Genomic DNA, 14,847 nt, shown 5'->3' with positions numbered 1-14,847 from the left:
CCCAAACCTCCCAGAAGAAGCTGCCACAGGCAGGGCGACCATGGGAGACACTTTATTGCCAGGGGTGTTGGGGCCACGGGGCCTCCAGGGGACATTGGGGACATCATCGGGGACATCGGGGACATCATCGGGGACATCTGGGACACAGAGGCTGTCCCTCACAGTGGGGACGTTGGGGACACGGTGCAAATCAGTCCCTCGAGCTGGGACGATGACAAGGTCCCCCCTTCTTCGGGGACATCGGTGACATTGGGAACATCAGGCTGTGGGGGGTCTCAGTCCTCTGAGGTGGGGTGGTGACGATGTCCCCCCTCCTTCTGGGACATCGATGACACTGGGGACATCGGGTCACGACAAGTCTCAGTCCGTTGTGTTGGGGACACTGGGGCCATCAGGTGTCTCAGTCTGTCCGGTCCCCAGTGATGAGCAGGTCCCTCGTCCCTTGGGGACATTGGGGACATCGAGCCAGGTTGTCTCATGGCAGTGATGAGGTGCCCAAGTCCCTCGGGGACATTGGGGACATCGGGTTGGGAGAGCTCAGTCCGTTCGGTGGTGTCCACATGCGCTGGGGACACGTTGGGGACGTCGAGCCGGGGTCACAGCAGAGACGAGGTGTCCCTCAGGGACGTTGGGGACATTGAGGTGTGACGGGGCTCAGGGACATCGCGCTGCGACGTTTCTCGGGGTGGGGTTGGGGGCCGTTGGGGACACTGGGGACACCGGGGAGGTCAGGGACATCGTGGGCACTGAGACACGATGTGTCTCAGTCCCTCAGGCTGGGGACGCTGGGGACAATAGGGACATCAAGCCATGGCCTGTCCCCACCCCTCGACTTGGGGACATTGGGGACATCGAGCCACATTGTGCCTCAGCCCCACGGGTCGGGGATGTGGGGGACATTTGGGACATTATTGGGGACATTTGGGGGCATTGGGGACATCAAGCCACATCGTGCCTCGGTCCCCCGGCTTGGGGACATTGAGGATGACACCCACGGGGCGGGGGGGAACACAATTTTGGGGGTGACTCTGCCAAAAACGCAGACCCCGAGCTGGGGGGGACAGGGTGACAAGGGACAGTGACACTGGGGGGCACGGGGGGCCACAGGCTCCTACAGGTGGGTCCAAGCCCCCCCCAGAGACCCCAAAATTTGGCTGCGGGTCCTGGCGGGGGGGCGGGGACGGGGGGGAGGGGACACGAGGGGTGGCTGTCCCCAGGCGTCCGGGCTGGGGGAGGGGGGGGCCACCAGCCCCCCCCCAATTACCTTAGAGACTCGTTACGAGTTAAATTAGCACGAGCGGCCCCGGGGGGGGCGGGGGCGGCCGGGCCGGGGTGACAATGACAATATGCCATACTGGGGGCAAGTCGCGTCACAGACTTAGTTCAGAACGACGGGGCGCGCTGGCTTCCGGCTGCGGGGACAAGGAGGACACGTCAGCGACACCGAGACACCCCGAAAATACCCCAAAAAATTACCCCGGGGGGCACCGTGACCCTAACCCCACAGCGGGGGAAAGGGACAAGGGCTTCCCAAAAAGGGTGGTTTGGGATTGTCCCTTGTCCCCAAAAAGGAACACAGAGAGGGTCGGGACCACCCACCCCCCACCCTTGCGGGTCCCCCTTTTTCGCCCCCAACCCCAGCTGGGGTCCGAAAGCCCCCAAATGCCCCCAAAGGGACAAAATCCCCCCAAGCGCTCACCTTTGCGGAAGGCGTCCTGGAGCCGGCTCTGGGGGAGTTGATACAACTCAGCGAAGGGGTCGCGGGGCGACCGGGGCGGGGGGCCCTGCCGGGGCCCGGGGGTCTCTCCCGAGGGGCGCCGGGGGGCTGCCCGGGTGGCCATGGCGGCGCTGGCCAGGCCCTGCAGCAGGCGGCGCAGCGCGGGTCCGGCCGGGGCGGGCGGCGGCGGCGGAGAGGTCTCGGGGGTCAGCAGAGAGCCGGGGGTGCCGCCCGGAACCCCCCCGGGGCTCTCGGGGCTCGGCGGGAGCTTCTCGGGCGCGGCCTCGGGGGGCTCCGGGGGACCGAAGGCGAAGGGCGGCGCCTGCCGCGGGGTGTAGGGAGGCGTCCAGGTCTCGGTGGCTCCCGCAGGGGGCTCCGGGACTCCCAGCCCAGGGGCCAGGCGGGCCCCGAGCCCGAGCCCGAGCGGGGGTCCCAGTGGGGCCGTGGGGGCGGCGATGGGGCCGAGAGACAGGCTGGAACCCAGGCTGAGGCTGGAGTCGCCAAGAGAGGGGTCAGCGCCAATGTCTGGCCCCAGGCCAGGGCAAGTGCCGGCCCCGAGCGCAGCGCCCACAGCAAAGCCCAGGGCCGAGCCCGGCCCAGAGCTGCCGGCAGCTCCGACTGCCAGGCCAGCACCAGTGTCCGAAGGGCTGGAGCCGAGGCCGAGTCCAGAGCCGGGGCCGACATCTGGTGCGAGAGAGGGGCCAACTCCCAGGCCAATGTCCATCTCGGGCCCGAAGGTGGCACCAACAGTGAGTCCAACATTCTGTCCGAGGCCAGAGCTGACCCCAGCTGCAACGGCAAGTCCAACATTCTGTCCGAGGCCAGAGCCCACGTTGGCCCCAACGGTGAGGCCCAGCCCGGAGCCGAGGACGGAGCTGACCCCAGACCCAACTGCAAGTCCAACATTCTGTCCAAGGCCAGAGCCGACCCCTGCTCCAACGGTGAGTCCAACATTCTGTCCGAGGCCAGAGCTGGCATTGGCTCCCACTGCAGCTCCCACGGCCAGTCCCACGCCAGGTCCAGTGCCAGACGGCAGAGTTGGGCCAGCGTTGGTTCCCAGGACGGCTCCAAGGCCAAGTCCAGTCCCAGGTCCAGCTCCGATGCTGGTGCCGAGGCTGAGCCCAACCCCGGCACCAAGTCCAGTCCCGACAGTCACTCCGACGTCTGGCGGAAGTGTGGGGCCCACAGTGGCGCCGATGCCTAGTCCGACGCTGGCCCTGATGGCGCCACCGCCCAGGCTGGGCCCGATGTTGGCGCCGATGCTGAGGGCCACCTCAGCCCTGCCGGTGGCTCCAATGGCATCCCCGGTGTCACCCCCGAGGGTGGCTCCCAGATCAGCCCCCAGGGTGGGGCCCATGTCAGCTCCGGCCACCACGCCCAGCCCAACATCCACTCTGATGCCGCTTCCCACGCTGAGGCCCACGCCGGTGTCCGAGCCGAGGCTGTGGCTAACGGTGTCTCCAAGAGTGTGGCCAACGTCTGGTGCCACGCCGGACCCAAGGCCAGGGTCAATGGTGGCCGCAGTAGTGGCTCCCAGGCTGTGTCCAATGGTGGCCGCAAGGCCAGGGTCACCAGTGGCCGCAGTGGTAGCTCCCAGGCTGTGTCCGATGGTGGCCCCAAGGCCAGGGTCAACGGTGGCTGCAGTGGTGGCTCCCAGGCCATGTCCCATGGTGGCCCCCAGGCCAGGTCCAACACCAGCTCCCAGCCCGGGGTCCACGTTCGTCCCCAGGTTGGCTCCAAGGCTGTGTCCGACATCGGCCCCAAGGCCACAACCGACGCTGACCCCGAGGCCGAGGCCAACATTGGCTCCGCCGTCATCACCAAGGCCAGGTGCCACGGCCATCTCGATGGAAGGGCCAGAGACAGTGCTGAGGTCATCTCCAGCTCCGATGTCACCTCCGGGGAAGTCTAGGCTGGGTCCGAACGGCTCCGGGGGGCCCGGGGGGGCTTCAGCAGCCAGCTGCTGCCGCAGGCACCATGCCTCGGCCTCGCTGAGGGGACACGGGGACACAGCAGTCAGCGGGGCTGGACGGCCAGGTGTCCCCAAGGGGGGGTCGTGACCCCCTGGACCGTGCTGACCACCAGACACTGACCTGATGACGAAGTTGTGGGCAAGCAGGGCAGGCCCTTCTGGCCGCAGGCGGCCATAGACCCATGTCCAGCCCAGGCCGTCCTTGCGCTGCAGCCGCGTCACCACCTCGCCCCGTGCCTCTGGCCCTGCGCCGGCTGTGGGGACACCGAGAGGTCAGCGGGGACAGGATGGACACAGGATGGGGACAGGGGAGATTGGGGCTGTGGGCCCAGCAATGGGGTCACTTGTGGGAGTTGGGGTCGTGGAGACACCAACGGGGACATGGCATCCCCAGAGCCATGGAGGACCCCAGGGGATGGGTGGGAAACTGAGGGGACAGAGGGACAGCCAGGAGGGGACAGCAGACCCCAGGGGACGCTGGGAACACTGACCGAGGCGCAGGTGCTGGCGAGCAACGTGGCCGAGGTCCTCGGGGTGCAGCAGGCGATACCAGGAGCGGCCGAGGAGCTCTGCACGGCCATAGCCCAGGTGGACATGGACACTGCCGGACAAACAGCACAGCTGGGTCACTCATCCACCTGGACAGGGTCACCTGGGTCCTGCTGGACACCTGGACACCCCCAGACCCCCCAGCCCGGCTGCCCCCTCACCTGTCGGAGATGTCCAGCAGCGCGAGGTCACGGGCGTGGCGGCTCTGGAAGGCTGGCAGCAGCAGGCAGTCGGGGCAGGGCCAGGGCGGGGGGTCCAGGGGGGCGCAGAAGGCCACAAAGAGCCCGGGGGGAGTCCCGGGGGGCCCGGGGGGCTCCTGGAATCTCCCCCGAAGCAACACCAGCTTGCGGCCAGCACTCGGCCGGCGAGAGGCCCTCGAGGTGGTGAAACGGCAGCGGAACAGGCGCTCTGGTGGGAGAGAGGGGTATTGGTTACTCTGTCCTGCTGGCCATCTCCCCATCCGTCCCTCCTCCCTCCCACCCCTCCCTGCCCCACCCCGGCCCCTCGGGACCCTCACCCACCTGCCTGGGGGGGTCCGGGCAGGCTCAGCTGGTGCCGCACCAGGGGGTGGTCAGCAGGGTCCAGCAGGTCGTAGATGCTGTCCCCTTGTGCCACCAGGTCCACCTGCGCGGGGGGAGGGGATGGTCAGCCCCGGTATCTCCCCAGGACCCCTCTGGCCCCCCCGGGACCCCCCGAGTCCTCCCCGACACCCCCGGCCCCTCCCGGCCCCGCGCTCACCATAGAGTGGCCGAGGTGCTGAGCCACATTGTCGGTGACCCCGACCAGCTTCCCCTCGCGGGTCACGGCCAGCAGGAAGCCTGGCAGAGATGCTACCAGGTCGGCGAGCTCGGGACCCCCCAGCAGCTCCAGGGGCGCTCCCCGGGTCGGGCCTGAGCGGGGACACGTGGGGACAACGGTCACCTCCTGCCTTGGTCCCCTGCGGCGCCCAAGCGTCACCCGCGGAGCCACCGGCGGCATCCGGAGCTCTTCCCGTGCGGATACCTTCCCGATCACTGTCCCTATCGCAGCCCCAGTCCCTTGTCCTTGCCCAGCTTTCCCTGTCCCAGAGGCGATCCCAATCCCGATCCCTGATTCCGATCCCCGATCCCGATTCCCCTGTCCCTGCCTCTGTCACTGATCCCGGTCCCTGTTCCTGTCCCTGTCCCGCTTCCCCGCCCGCTCCCCGCCGCTGTCTCCGGTGCTGAAAGGGAACCTCTCACCGCTCTCCTCGGTGCTGAACCGGTCCCTGTCCCTGTCCCTCTCCCGGTCCCTGTCCCTCTCCCGGTCCCTGTCCCTCTCCCTGTCCCTGTCCTTCTCCCTGTCCCGCCGCTCCGGACAGCTGCTCCTGTCCCCTGCCTGATGCCGGTGGCTGCCGCCAGCTCCGTGCCATCCCCAGTCCCTTTCCCGTTCCCTGCGCAGTCCCCGCTCCCATCCCGGTGCTGTTCCCCGTTCGATCTCCGCTCCATCCCTGATCCCAGTCCCGTCCTAACCCCATCCCATCCCCGCTCGCGTCCCTGGTCCCGATCCCTTCCCGGTGCTATTCCCTGCTCGATCCCCGGTCCCGCCCGTGTTCCCGGTCCAATCCCAGGGACACCCCTGGTCCCCGATCCCTTCCCGGTCCCTTCCCTGCGCCGTTCCCCGGTCGATCCGCGCTCCCGCCCGTTCTCCCGGTCCCATCCCGGTCCCATCCCATCCCGCTCCCGTCCCATCCCGGTCCCGTCCCTTCACGCACCTGGCCGCAGGCAGGCTCCTTTGCGGGTGTAGATGCAGGCGAGAGCCATGACGTGCAGGTAGGACAGTCGCGGTCGGTCGCCGTCGGGCAGCGGCAGGAGGTCGCGCAGCGCTCTGATCTGCGCGTTGATCTGATCGCGCCGCGCCTTGGAGGCGCCTTTGGTGGAGCGGAGCATCCTCCGCCCGCGCCGCCGCCCGGGCTCGCCGCTTTATGCGCCCCGCTGCCCCGCGTCACCGCCGCGTCACCGCGCGGGGAGGGGACACCGGGGGGGGACGCGGCGGTCGCGTCACCGGTGACGCTGACGCACGACAAGGGGGGGGGGGGGGGGGGGGGGGGGGGGGGCGGCGCGCGCCGGGTTCGCACCGAAATTGGAGATGGAGCTGGGAGAGGGGCGGGGCCGGGGGGCGGGGGGGTGGGGAGGGGTTTGGGGACACGCCCAGGGGTCGGGGAGGGGGGAGGGGGGTGGGGGAGTGGGGGGGTGACCAGGGAGTCAACTGGGGGTCAGTGGGGAGATGGAAGGGATGAGGGATGGGGGGAGATGGTCAAGAGAGGGATGGAGTGGCCAATGAGGGTCAATGGGGAGATGGAGGAGCTCAAAGGATGGATGGAGATGGTCAAGAGAGGGATGGGGGATCAATGGGGATCAATGGGGGGCAATGGGGATCAATGGGGATCAATGGGGAGATGGAGGAGCAAAGGAGGGGTCAATGGAGAAATGGAGGAGGCAAGGGGGGTCAGTGGGGAGACGGAGGGGCTCGAAGGATGGAGGGTCAGAGGGAGAGGGTCAATGGATGGGGGGAGAGGGTCAAGAAAGGGATGGAGCAGCCAAGGGGGTATCAGTGGGGAGATGGAGGAGACAATGAGGGGTCAATGGGGAGATGGAGGGGCTGGAGGGGTCAAGGGAGGGATGGAGGGACCAATGAAGAGATGGAGGAGCCAATGAGGGTCAGTGGGGAGATGGAGGGGCCAGTGAGGGGCCAAGAGGGCATGGAGGAGGCAATGGGGAGATGGAGGAGCCAACGAGAGGTCAATAGAGGGGGTCAAGGAGTGGACAGATCAATGGGGGATCAATGGTGACAGAGGGGTGGTCAACAGGTGGAGGGAGGGGTCAGCGGGGAGATGAAGGGACTGGAGGGGACTGGATGGGACATTGGAGGGATGGAGGGGACATTGGAGGGATGGAGGGGTCAGTAGGGGTCTCGGAGAGGCTCAGAGTGGGGAGGGTCGGTCAGTGGGGGAGGGAAAGGGTCAAGAGATGGCAAGGGGCACCCTGTGGCCGCGGGGGTGGTCAGTGTGGCTGCAGGGTGGTCAGTGTGGCTGCAGGGTGGACACCGTGGCCAGAGGGTGGTCACTGTGGCCGGAGGGACTCCAGGACCGAGGGGGGGCTAGGATCTGAGCCCCCCCTCCCCCCCAGGCCTTTGGGATCCCCCTCCGCCCCTCCCCCCTCTCTCGGGCGCCCCCGGATTTGGCTCCTCCCCCCGGCCCCTCCCCCCCCGGCTCCGCCGCTGCCAAATTTGGGCGCCGAAGCCGCGGAGCCAAAAATAGCGCCGGGAGCTAAAAATAGCGCGGGGAGGGCGGAGCTGCCGCCGAAAGCGGCCTGCGGGGGGGGGCGGGGAGGGGGGAGACCCCGCGGGGGGGGGGGAGGGGATGGGGATTTGGGGGAAAGGGATACCCCGGGGACCCCTCCCCAAATTTCCGCGATCTCTGCGCTCTTCCCCCCGCCCCGAATTCCCCCCAAATCCGTGTCCTCCCCCTCCCCAAATTCCTGCTCTCATCCTTCCCCCCCCCCAAATCCTCAACCCCTCCCCCGGAATTCCCTCGGCTCTCCCCAAACTCCTTGGGGTCTCCCCAAATTCCCGGGGGTTCCTCCCCCCCCCGCGTTTCCACGGCGACGGCAGAGCCGCAACATTTTAGGGGGGGAGGATGAGGAGGGAGAGGATGAATTAGAGAGGAATTGGGATGAGGATGAAGGAGAATAAAGGGGGATGAAGGAGGATGATGGGGAGGAAGATGACCGAGGAATTGGGATGGAGGAGGAGGAAGATGAGGATGAAGGAGAAGGATGGGGAATTGGAGAATGAAGATGAAGATGGAGGATAAAGGGGGATGGAGGAGGAGGATGAGGAAGGAGGGAAAAGGGGATGAAGATGAGGGAGGATAGTGGAGGATGAGGATGGGGAATTAGGGATGAGGTATGAAGGTGAAGGAGGATGAGGATGAAGGCCCAAGGGGCTCCTCCTTCCCCCCCCTCCAAAAACAGGGAAATCCCCAAGAAAGGAACCTTGACATTCAGGATTTCTCCCCCCCAAAAAAAAGGTCCAAGATCCTCCTCCCACCCCCAAAATGGGGATCCCAAAAGGGGTCCTACCCTCCAAGACCCCCCACCCCAAAAAAGAGATCCCAGACATTTATGGGATCCCCGAAAAACACGACACGAGTCTGTGGGAATGAGCTTTTTATTTGGGGGATTTTGGCGATCCCTCCAAGGTTTTGGGGTTTTTTTTTGGGGTGGTCATTTCTTCTCGTCCTCCTCCTGCCCCTCCGGGGGAGCTGCAGCTGCCTCGAGCTCCTGGCGCCGGCGCTGGACTTCGGCTACAGCCTCGGGGGTCAGCCTGAGGGGATTGGGGGGTCAGGGGGGTTTTGAGGTCTTTCAAGGTCTGGGGTGTTCAGGGGCTGGGGGTATTTTTGAGGGTGTATTTTAGGGTCAGGGGCTGTTTTTGGGGGGATCAGGGGGTGGTTTTGGGGGCTGTGAGGGTCGGTTTTTGGGGTGTCAGGGTCAGGTTTTGGGGGTCTCAGGGTCAGTTTTTGGGGCTTCTCAGGGCCAGACTTTGGGGCAGTTTTTGGGGTTTTTCCCACCTGGGCACCACGAGCAGGCCAAGGCTGCGGGCAGAGCCCACCAGGGACCTCACCAGGGTGGGCAGAGGAGTCCCCCGGGTTGTCACCGCGGGGTCCTTCTGCTTGGCCAGAGCCACCTCGAAGAGCTGCGCCAGGGACACAACGCCCACTGCATCGTGGCCTGGGGGGGGTCGGGGGGTCAGGGAGCCCCCAGGACCCCCAAATCCCCTCAGGACCCCCACATCCTCCCCAGAGCCCCCTCAGAATCCCCCACTCCCTCAGGACCTCCCAAAATACCCCCCCAGGACCCTTCAAGAGCCCCTCCAGCACCTCAGGACCCACACATCCCCCTCAGAATCCTCCCCCAAGACCCCCAGGCGCCTCCCAAGACCCCAAAACCTCCCTCAGGATCCACAACCTCCCCTCAGGACCCCTCCAGCCTCCCCAGAACCCCCAAAATCCCCCCCAGGCCCCCCTGACCGGGTCTGGCTGCCCCTTTGTCCACTCCGGCCACGGCCTTGAGAAAGTAGGAGGTGGGTGGAGTCCCGATGGTCAGCGAGTAGGTTCGGTCCGGCTGGGGGGGCACGGGGAGGTCACAGGGGGGGTCGCGGTGCCCCGAGGGTGTCCCGGAGGTGGGGGGGTCGCGGTGCCCCCGCCCCACTCACGTGCACGAGCAGCCGGACCCGCAGCGGGACCCCCGGTTTGATGTCCCGCGTGCGCTCGTTGAAGTCTTTGCAGAAGGCGGCGATGGAGACCCCGCGCTGAGGAGGCACCGGGCAGGGGTCGGGCCGGGCCGGGGGGGCACCGGGACCCCCTAAACACCCCCCGGAGCGCCCCGCACCTGCCCCAGCACCGGCCCCAGCGGCGGCCCCGGCGCTGCCCCCCCGGCCGGGATGAGGATCCGCACAGGCCGCGGGGCCGCCGCGGGCCCTGAGCCTCTCCCGGCCGCCGCCCGCACCGAGCGCGCCGAACGCGCCGCGCGCGACATGGCGGCCCGCGCGTGAGGCACCGGCGGTCACGTGGGGGGAGCAGGCGGGGCTTAACGGAGCCAATGGGAGGCGCGGGAATGAGGAGCGGGGCTGAACGGAGCCAATGGGAGGTGGAGTGAGGGGAAAGGGGCGTGGAAAATGGGGAGAGGGGAAGAGCCTGAGAGGGGGCGCGGGAAAGGGGGCGGGGCGAGCACATTAGGGCGTGGCCTGAGGAGGGAGGGGGCGGGGTTTGGAGGGTACCGGGGGATTCCCCGCCCCGCCCCTCCCGGGGATTCCCCTGGGGGATTCCCCGCCCCTCCCCCAGCCCGGGCCTCACCTGGGGGGTCCCGGAGGCGCAGGGGGGGAGGGGCGGCGTGGGGGGAGGGGGAAGGGGAGCGGGGAGGGGTCCCGGGGGAGGGTCAGGGCCCCTCCCCCCCCTCGCCGCCCTCTCCCCCTCCCCTTCCCCGGCCCCTCCCCCGCGCCCGCAGCTGCCTCATCACCTCCTCGCTTGACCCCGCCCTGCGGGTCAGGGGTCAGAGGTCACGGGGAGAAAGGGACCCCAAGACCCCCCTTCACAGCCCCCCCTCCCCGAGAGACCCCCAAACACCCCTTGAGACCCCTCAAACCCCATTTGGTCCCCCCAAATCCATTGGGAGCCCCCAAATCCCCTTTGACCCCCCCCACATCCCCCTTAGGACCCCCAAACCCCCTCGGGATCCTCCCGGGCCCCCCAGCCCCACCGGCTCCGGACTCTCTCGTAGATTGCTCGCAGCTCCCGGTCCTGCTCGTCCAGGAAGGCAGCGTGAGCTCCAGCCACGTATCTGGGGAGGCCCCAAAATTCAGGGCGTGGCCCCAAAATCCATCCCCAGATACGAGGGGACACCCCCAAAATCCAGGGGGATCCCCGCAAAATCCACTCCTAAATCCAAAGGAAACCCTCCCCAAATTCTGGAAACCCGCCCCCAAATTTTTGGGCCACCCCTATTTTGGGATCTCCCCCCAATTTTTGGTCTCCTCCTGCACCGATTTCATGGTCCCAACACCGATTTTGGGATTCCCCTCCCCCAGGCTTTTGGGACCCCCAAATCTTCTGGGATTCCCCCGAATTTTTGGAATCGCCCCCATTTTTGAGGTCTCCAGATCCATTTTTGACATCCTCAGACCCATTTTCGGGGTCCCCAGACCCATTTTCGGGGTCCCACCTGTAGGCCAGGCCGTGAGCGACTCCCCCCAGGGCCACGAGCAGCAGGAGCAGCGCCAGGAGGCGGCGGGGGGATGTTCTGGGGGGGCTTCCGGTGGGCGGGAACTGCTCCCAGTACCGCCGGTTCCAGTCCTGGTCCCGACTGGGGGGGAGGGAGGCACCCATGGGACCCCCGCGGTCACCACTGTGACCCCGGGACCCCCCCAGCAACCATGGGACCCCCAGGACCCCCCCAAGCCCTCACAGGATCCTCCCAGACCCCATCTCACCCCCCCAGGACCCCCTACAATCGCCTCAGCACCCATGGGACCACCAGGACTCCCCCGAAAATCCTCAGGACCCCACCCCGCCCCTCAGGGACCCCCAGACCCACCCTCCCCAACAACCCCTCAGCACCCACAGGACCCCCAAACCCCCCACCCCTCCCGGCCCCGTTACCGTGGGGGTGTCCCGCTGCGGGGGGGTGTGCCGGGGCGCGGGGGGGGCTCGGGGCGGCCCCGGTGGGGGTCCCGGTGGGGATCCCCGGTTTGGCTCCCGGCACGGGGAGAGCTCAGCGCCGCGTAGGCTTCAGCCAGCAGGAGGAATCGCCCGTGGCGAGAGGGGTCCGAGGGGTCACCGTCGGGGTGAACCTGAGGGGGACAATGGCCGGGGGTCCCCAAAACACGGGACCTCCCTCACACACCTGGGGAGCCTCACGGCCAAATTTGGGGTCCAGAGGGGGAACAATGGGTGAGGGAGAGTCCCCAGAACAGAGCACCCCCCGCCTGGACACTCGGAACGATCCGAGAGGCTCCCCGCCAGTCCCAGTTTATCCCAGTCCCTCCCAGGTCCGATTTTGTCCCTAAAAGTGCCATTTTTCACCCAAAGAGTGCCAGGGAGTTTCCTCCCAATCCCTCCCAGTTTATCCCAGTCTCCCCCAGACCCTCCCAGTGCCATTTTTGCCCCCAAACCTTCCATTTTTGTCCCTAAAAGTGCCATTTTTCACCCCAAACTCGCCGTGTTTTCTCCTCCCAGTTTGCCCCAGTTTGTCCCAGTACCTCCTTGCAGCGGGCCAGGAAGGCAGCGCGGATCTCTTTGGGGGAAGCTCCGGGGCGAACCCCCAGAACCGAGTGGGGGTCGGGGGGATCCTTCCTGGGGAGTTGGGGATATTTCGGGCATTTCAGAGTGGTGTTGGGGCAGTTTTGGAACATTTTGGGGCATTTCGGGGCCCTTTCAGAGCACTTTTCCGATATTTTGGGGCATTTCAAGGGGGTTTTGCAGCAGCTTAGGGGCAGTTTTGTTGGTCCCAAGGGGTATTTTGGGTTGTTTGGGGGGCGCCAGAGGGGTTTTATTTTAGATATTTGGGGATTTGGGGCTCCCGGGCGGGTTTTTGGGGATATTTGGGGTCTCACCTGGTGCTGAGCCCTCTCCAGGGCCAGAGCGGGGAGGGATGGGTGACCCAGGAGCCCTGCGGGATCAGCCCAAATTAACGCCTCATTAGCGATGAATTAAACCTTAATTAACCCTTGAGTAAACGACCTATTAATTAATGCTAATTATATCAAAATTATTCCTAATTAGATAGTTAATTATTACAAATCGTCAATTAACGGGATATTGACAACTTGTTTAGTGCCGTTTGTTCTCTTGCAGTTGCTGATAAATGTCCAGCAATGACGGCAACAACCCCACCCCCCTAATTAACGCTAAGTAGGCCCGAACACCGCTAATTCCCCCCCAGCACCAATTAAGCTCCAATTAACGCAAATTAACGTCGTTCCCACCCCCCAGCCAAGCAGAGGCCGCCGCGGGGGCTCTCCATGCAAATGAGGCACTGCTGGGGGGGAGCGGAGCACTAATTAGCGGTGATTTAGGGGTTAATTAACACCCCCCCCCCAGCCTGGGCGTTACCATGGCAACCGCGCGCCGCGCCGCCATCGAGGCCGCTTTCCGCGGTGGGGCCACGTGACCGGAAATAGCGGGAGACACACCGGATATGGCCTTCACGTGACAGGAAAAGTCGGGGGCCGAGCGGCGATCACGTGACTCAGACGGGAACCGCGATGGCGGCGGAGGTGCGGGGGGGAGGGGCGGCTTCGGGAGGTCCCGGGGCGGAATTTTGGGGTGGAGGGAGCTCAGCAGGGGCTGGAGGAGGTTTGGGGAGTCCCGGAGGGGTTGGGGGTGGCTTGACGGGGTGGGGGGGATGGGAGGGAGAACCCGCGGCCGTTTCGGGGACCCCGGAGGCCATGGGGGGAGGGGTTAGGGTGCTCCTCAGGGGTTGGGGGGCCTGGGGGGGGTCGGTGCCCAGGGCCGTGTTGGGGTGCCTGTGACGTCATCACTGCGGCGCCTGTGACGTCATGGACGCGCCCCCCAGTGGCTCTGCCGTCCCCTCTCAGGCACATTTGGGGACATTTGATGTCACTCTGTCCCCCCCAGTGGCTCCTGCTGGCGCTGCCGGTGACTCTCAGGGCGACACTTTGGTGACATTCGGTGCCACTTTGGTGACATTCGGTGCCACTTTGGTGACATTCGGTGCCACTCTGTCCCCCCAGTGGCTCCTGCTGGCGCTGGCGCTGGCGCTGCCCCCCGAGCGCCCTCTGGCGGCTGAGCCCCGCAAGGTGCAGATCGGCGTCCGGCGGCGGCCGGAGCGCTGTGCGGACAGATCGCGGCGGGGGGACGTGCTGACCCTGCACTACTCGGTACTGGGATGGACTGGAATAAACTGGGAGGGGCGGGGAGGGACTGGGACACAATGGGAGGGGCTGGAGGCGAAAAAATCCAGTGGTTTTGGGGTGAAAATAGGCAATTTTGGGATGAGAAATGGCAGTGGGACGGACTGGGATAAACTGGGAAGGGACTGGTACTGGTCTGTGCTGCTGCGTATTGGTCCATACTGGTCCGCACTGGTTTAGGGTACGCTGGAGGATGGAACTCCCTTCGACAGCAGCCTGAGCCGAGATCAACCCTTTGTGTTCTCTCTGGGAACTGGACAGGTCATCAAGGGCTGGGACCAGGGGCTGCTGGGGTGAGTGACCGCTGAACTGGGGGCACTGGGAGCACTGGGAGGGGAGAATTCCCAGGGTTTGGAATTCCCCCTGACCCCTCTGATTCCCCCAGGATGTGTGAAGGCGAGAAGAGGAAACTTGTGATCCCCCCGGAGCTGGGTGAGACCTCAAAAACCCCAAAAAGGGACCCCAAAACCCCCAAAATGGACTCCAAAATTGGCGGGGAGGGGGAAAAAACCCAAAAAGGGACCCAAATTTGGGGTTTTGGGTTCTGGGGTCACCCCAACCCCACAATGACCCCAAACTCCCACAGGCTATGGGGACAGAGGAGCTCCCCCGAAAATCCCAGGTGAGTTTGGGGTGAAAACTGGGAGTTTTGGGGTTTGGAGGGCAGAATTTTGGGATCATTTTGCAGTGATTTTTGGATTTTGAAGGGGATTTTGAAGAATTTGGGGATGGTTTGGGGGTAATTTCAGAATGGTTTTTAGGGTGATTTTTGGGGTAATTTGGGGGTAATTTTCAGCTGACATTCGGGGTGATTTTGGGTGGATTTTCGTGTGACTTTAGAGGTGATTTTTGGGGCAATTTTGGGGTTTCAGGGGGGATTTCAGGGTGCTGACACCCCCATTTTTAGGGGGGGCTGTGCTGATTTTCGAGGTGGAGCTGCTGAAGATCGAGAGGCGCCCAGAGCTTTAGGGGGACCCCAAAACCCCCCAAATTCCCCCCAAAATCCTCCCCTCCCAGGCCAGGTTCATTTTGGCCTCTCCTCCCCCCCTTTGTGGGGAACTTTTTTGGGTTTGACCCCAAATTCTGGGGGTCAATAAAGAGTTAAATTGAAGGGTTTTGGCTGATTTTTTTTTGGGGCACCTCAAGGTTTTTTGGGGTGTGA

At 65.3% G+C, this 14,847-nt stretch overlaps 3 protein-coding genes across 4 annotated transcripts; 1 reads left to right on the top strand and 2 right to left on the bottom strand.

Moving 5' to 3' along the window:
- Nucleotides 1-36: 36 nt before the first annotated feature.
- Nucleotides 37-6,145, bottom strand: LOC146422323 (uncharacterized). Its single transcript, XM_085046322.1, has 8 exons — nucleotides 5,971-6,145; nucleotides 4,977-5,128; nucleotides 4,760-4,862; nucleotides 4,400-4,646; nucleotides 4,181-4,290; nucleotides 3,811-3,943; nucleotides 1,700-3,708; nucleotides 37-1,412 (listed from the first exon to the last, which is right to left on the bottom strand). Exons 1-8 carry the CDS (start codon nucleotides 6,143-6,145, stop codon nucleotides 1,384-1,386), a joined length of 2,958 nt encoding a protein of 985 aa, XP_084902448.1. The 3' UTR covers nucleotides 37-1,383.
- Nucleotides 6,146-8,408: 2,263 nt separating this feature from the next.
- On the bottom strand, nucleotides 8,409-12,948 carry MRPL11 (mitochondrial ribosomal protein L11). Of its 2 annotated transcripts, XR_014848104.1 has the most exons (8): nucleotides 12,865-12,948; nucleotides 12,366-12,421; nucleotides 12,012-12,105; nucleotides 11,413-11,603; nucleotides 10,976-11,116; nucleotides 10,514-10,594; nucleotides 10,111-10,292; nucleotides 9,471-9,566 (listed from the first exon to the last, which is right to left on the bottom strand). XR_014848104.1 is itself a non-coding variant. In XM_085046239.1 (5 exons), exons 1-5 carry the CDS (start codon nucleotides 9,791-9,793, stop codon nucleotides 8,483-8,485), a joined length of 597 nt encoding a protein of 198 aa, XP_084902365.1. In that variant the 5' UTR covers nucleotides 9,794-9,909; the 3' UTR covers nucleotides 8,409-8,482. The 2 variants fall into 2 exon arrangements, 1 of the variants encoding a protein (XP_084902365.1); XM_085046239.1 differs by lacking the exons at nucleotides 10,111-10,292; nucleotides 10,514-10,594; nucleotides 10,976-11,116; ... (2 more) ...; nucleotides 12,366-12,421; nucleotides 12,865-12,948 and adding exons at nucleotides 8,409-8,582; nucleotides 8,827-8,986; nucleotides 9,286-9,379; nucleotides 9,647-9,909.
- On the top strand, nucleotides 12,917-14,796 carry FKBP2 (FKBP prolyl isomerase 2). The gene is made up of 6 exons (XM_085046242.1): nucleotides 12,917-13,028; nucleotides 13,506-13,652; nucleotides 13,866-13,978; nucleotides 14,071-14,117; nucleotides 14,272-14,307; nucleotides 14,593-14,796. Exons 1-6 carry the CDS (start codon nucleotides 13,017-13,019, stop codon nucleotides 14,652-14,654), a joined length of 417 nt encoding a protein of 138 aa, XP_084902368.1. The 5' UTR covers nucleotides 12,917-13,016; the 3' UTR covers nucleotides 14,655-14,796.
- The last annotated feature ends 51 nt before the right edge of the window (nucleotides 14,797-14,847 follow it).

This window comes from Lichenostomus cassidix, unplaced genomic scaffold, assembly GCF_008360975.1.
Source record: "Lichenostomus cassidix isolate B80296 unplaced genomic scaffold, HeHo_3.0 HiC_scaffold_40, whole genome shotgun sequence".
Taxonomy (NCBI): domain Eukaryota; kingdom Metazoa; phylum Chordata; class Aves; order Passeriformes; family Meliphagidae; genus Lichenostomus; species Lichenostomus cassidix.
The sequence above is the reverse complement of the archived record's forward strand: the minus strand, read 5'-3'. Positions and strand labels throughout refer to the sequence as shown.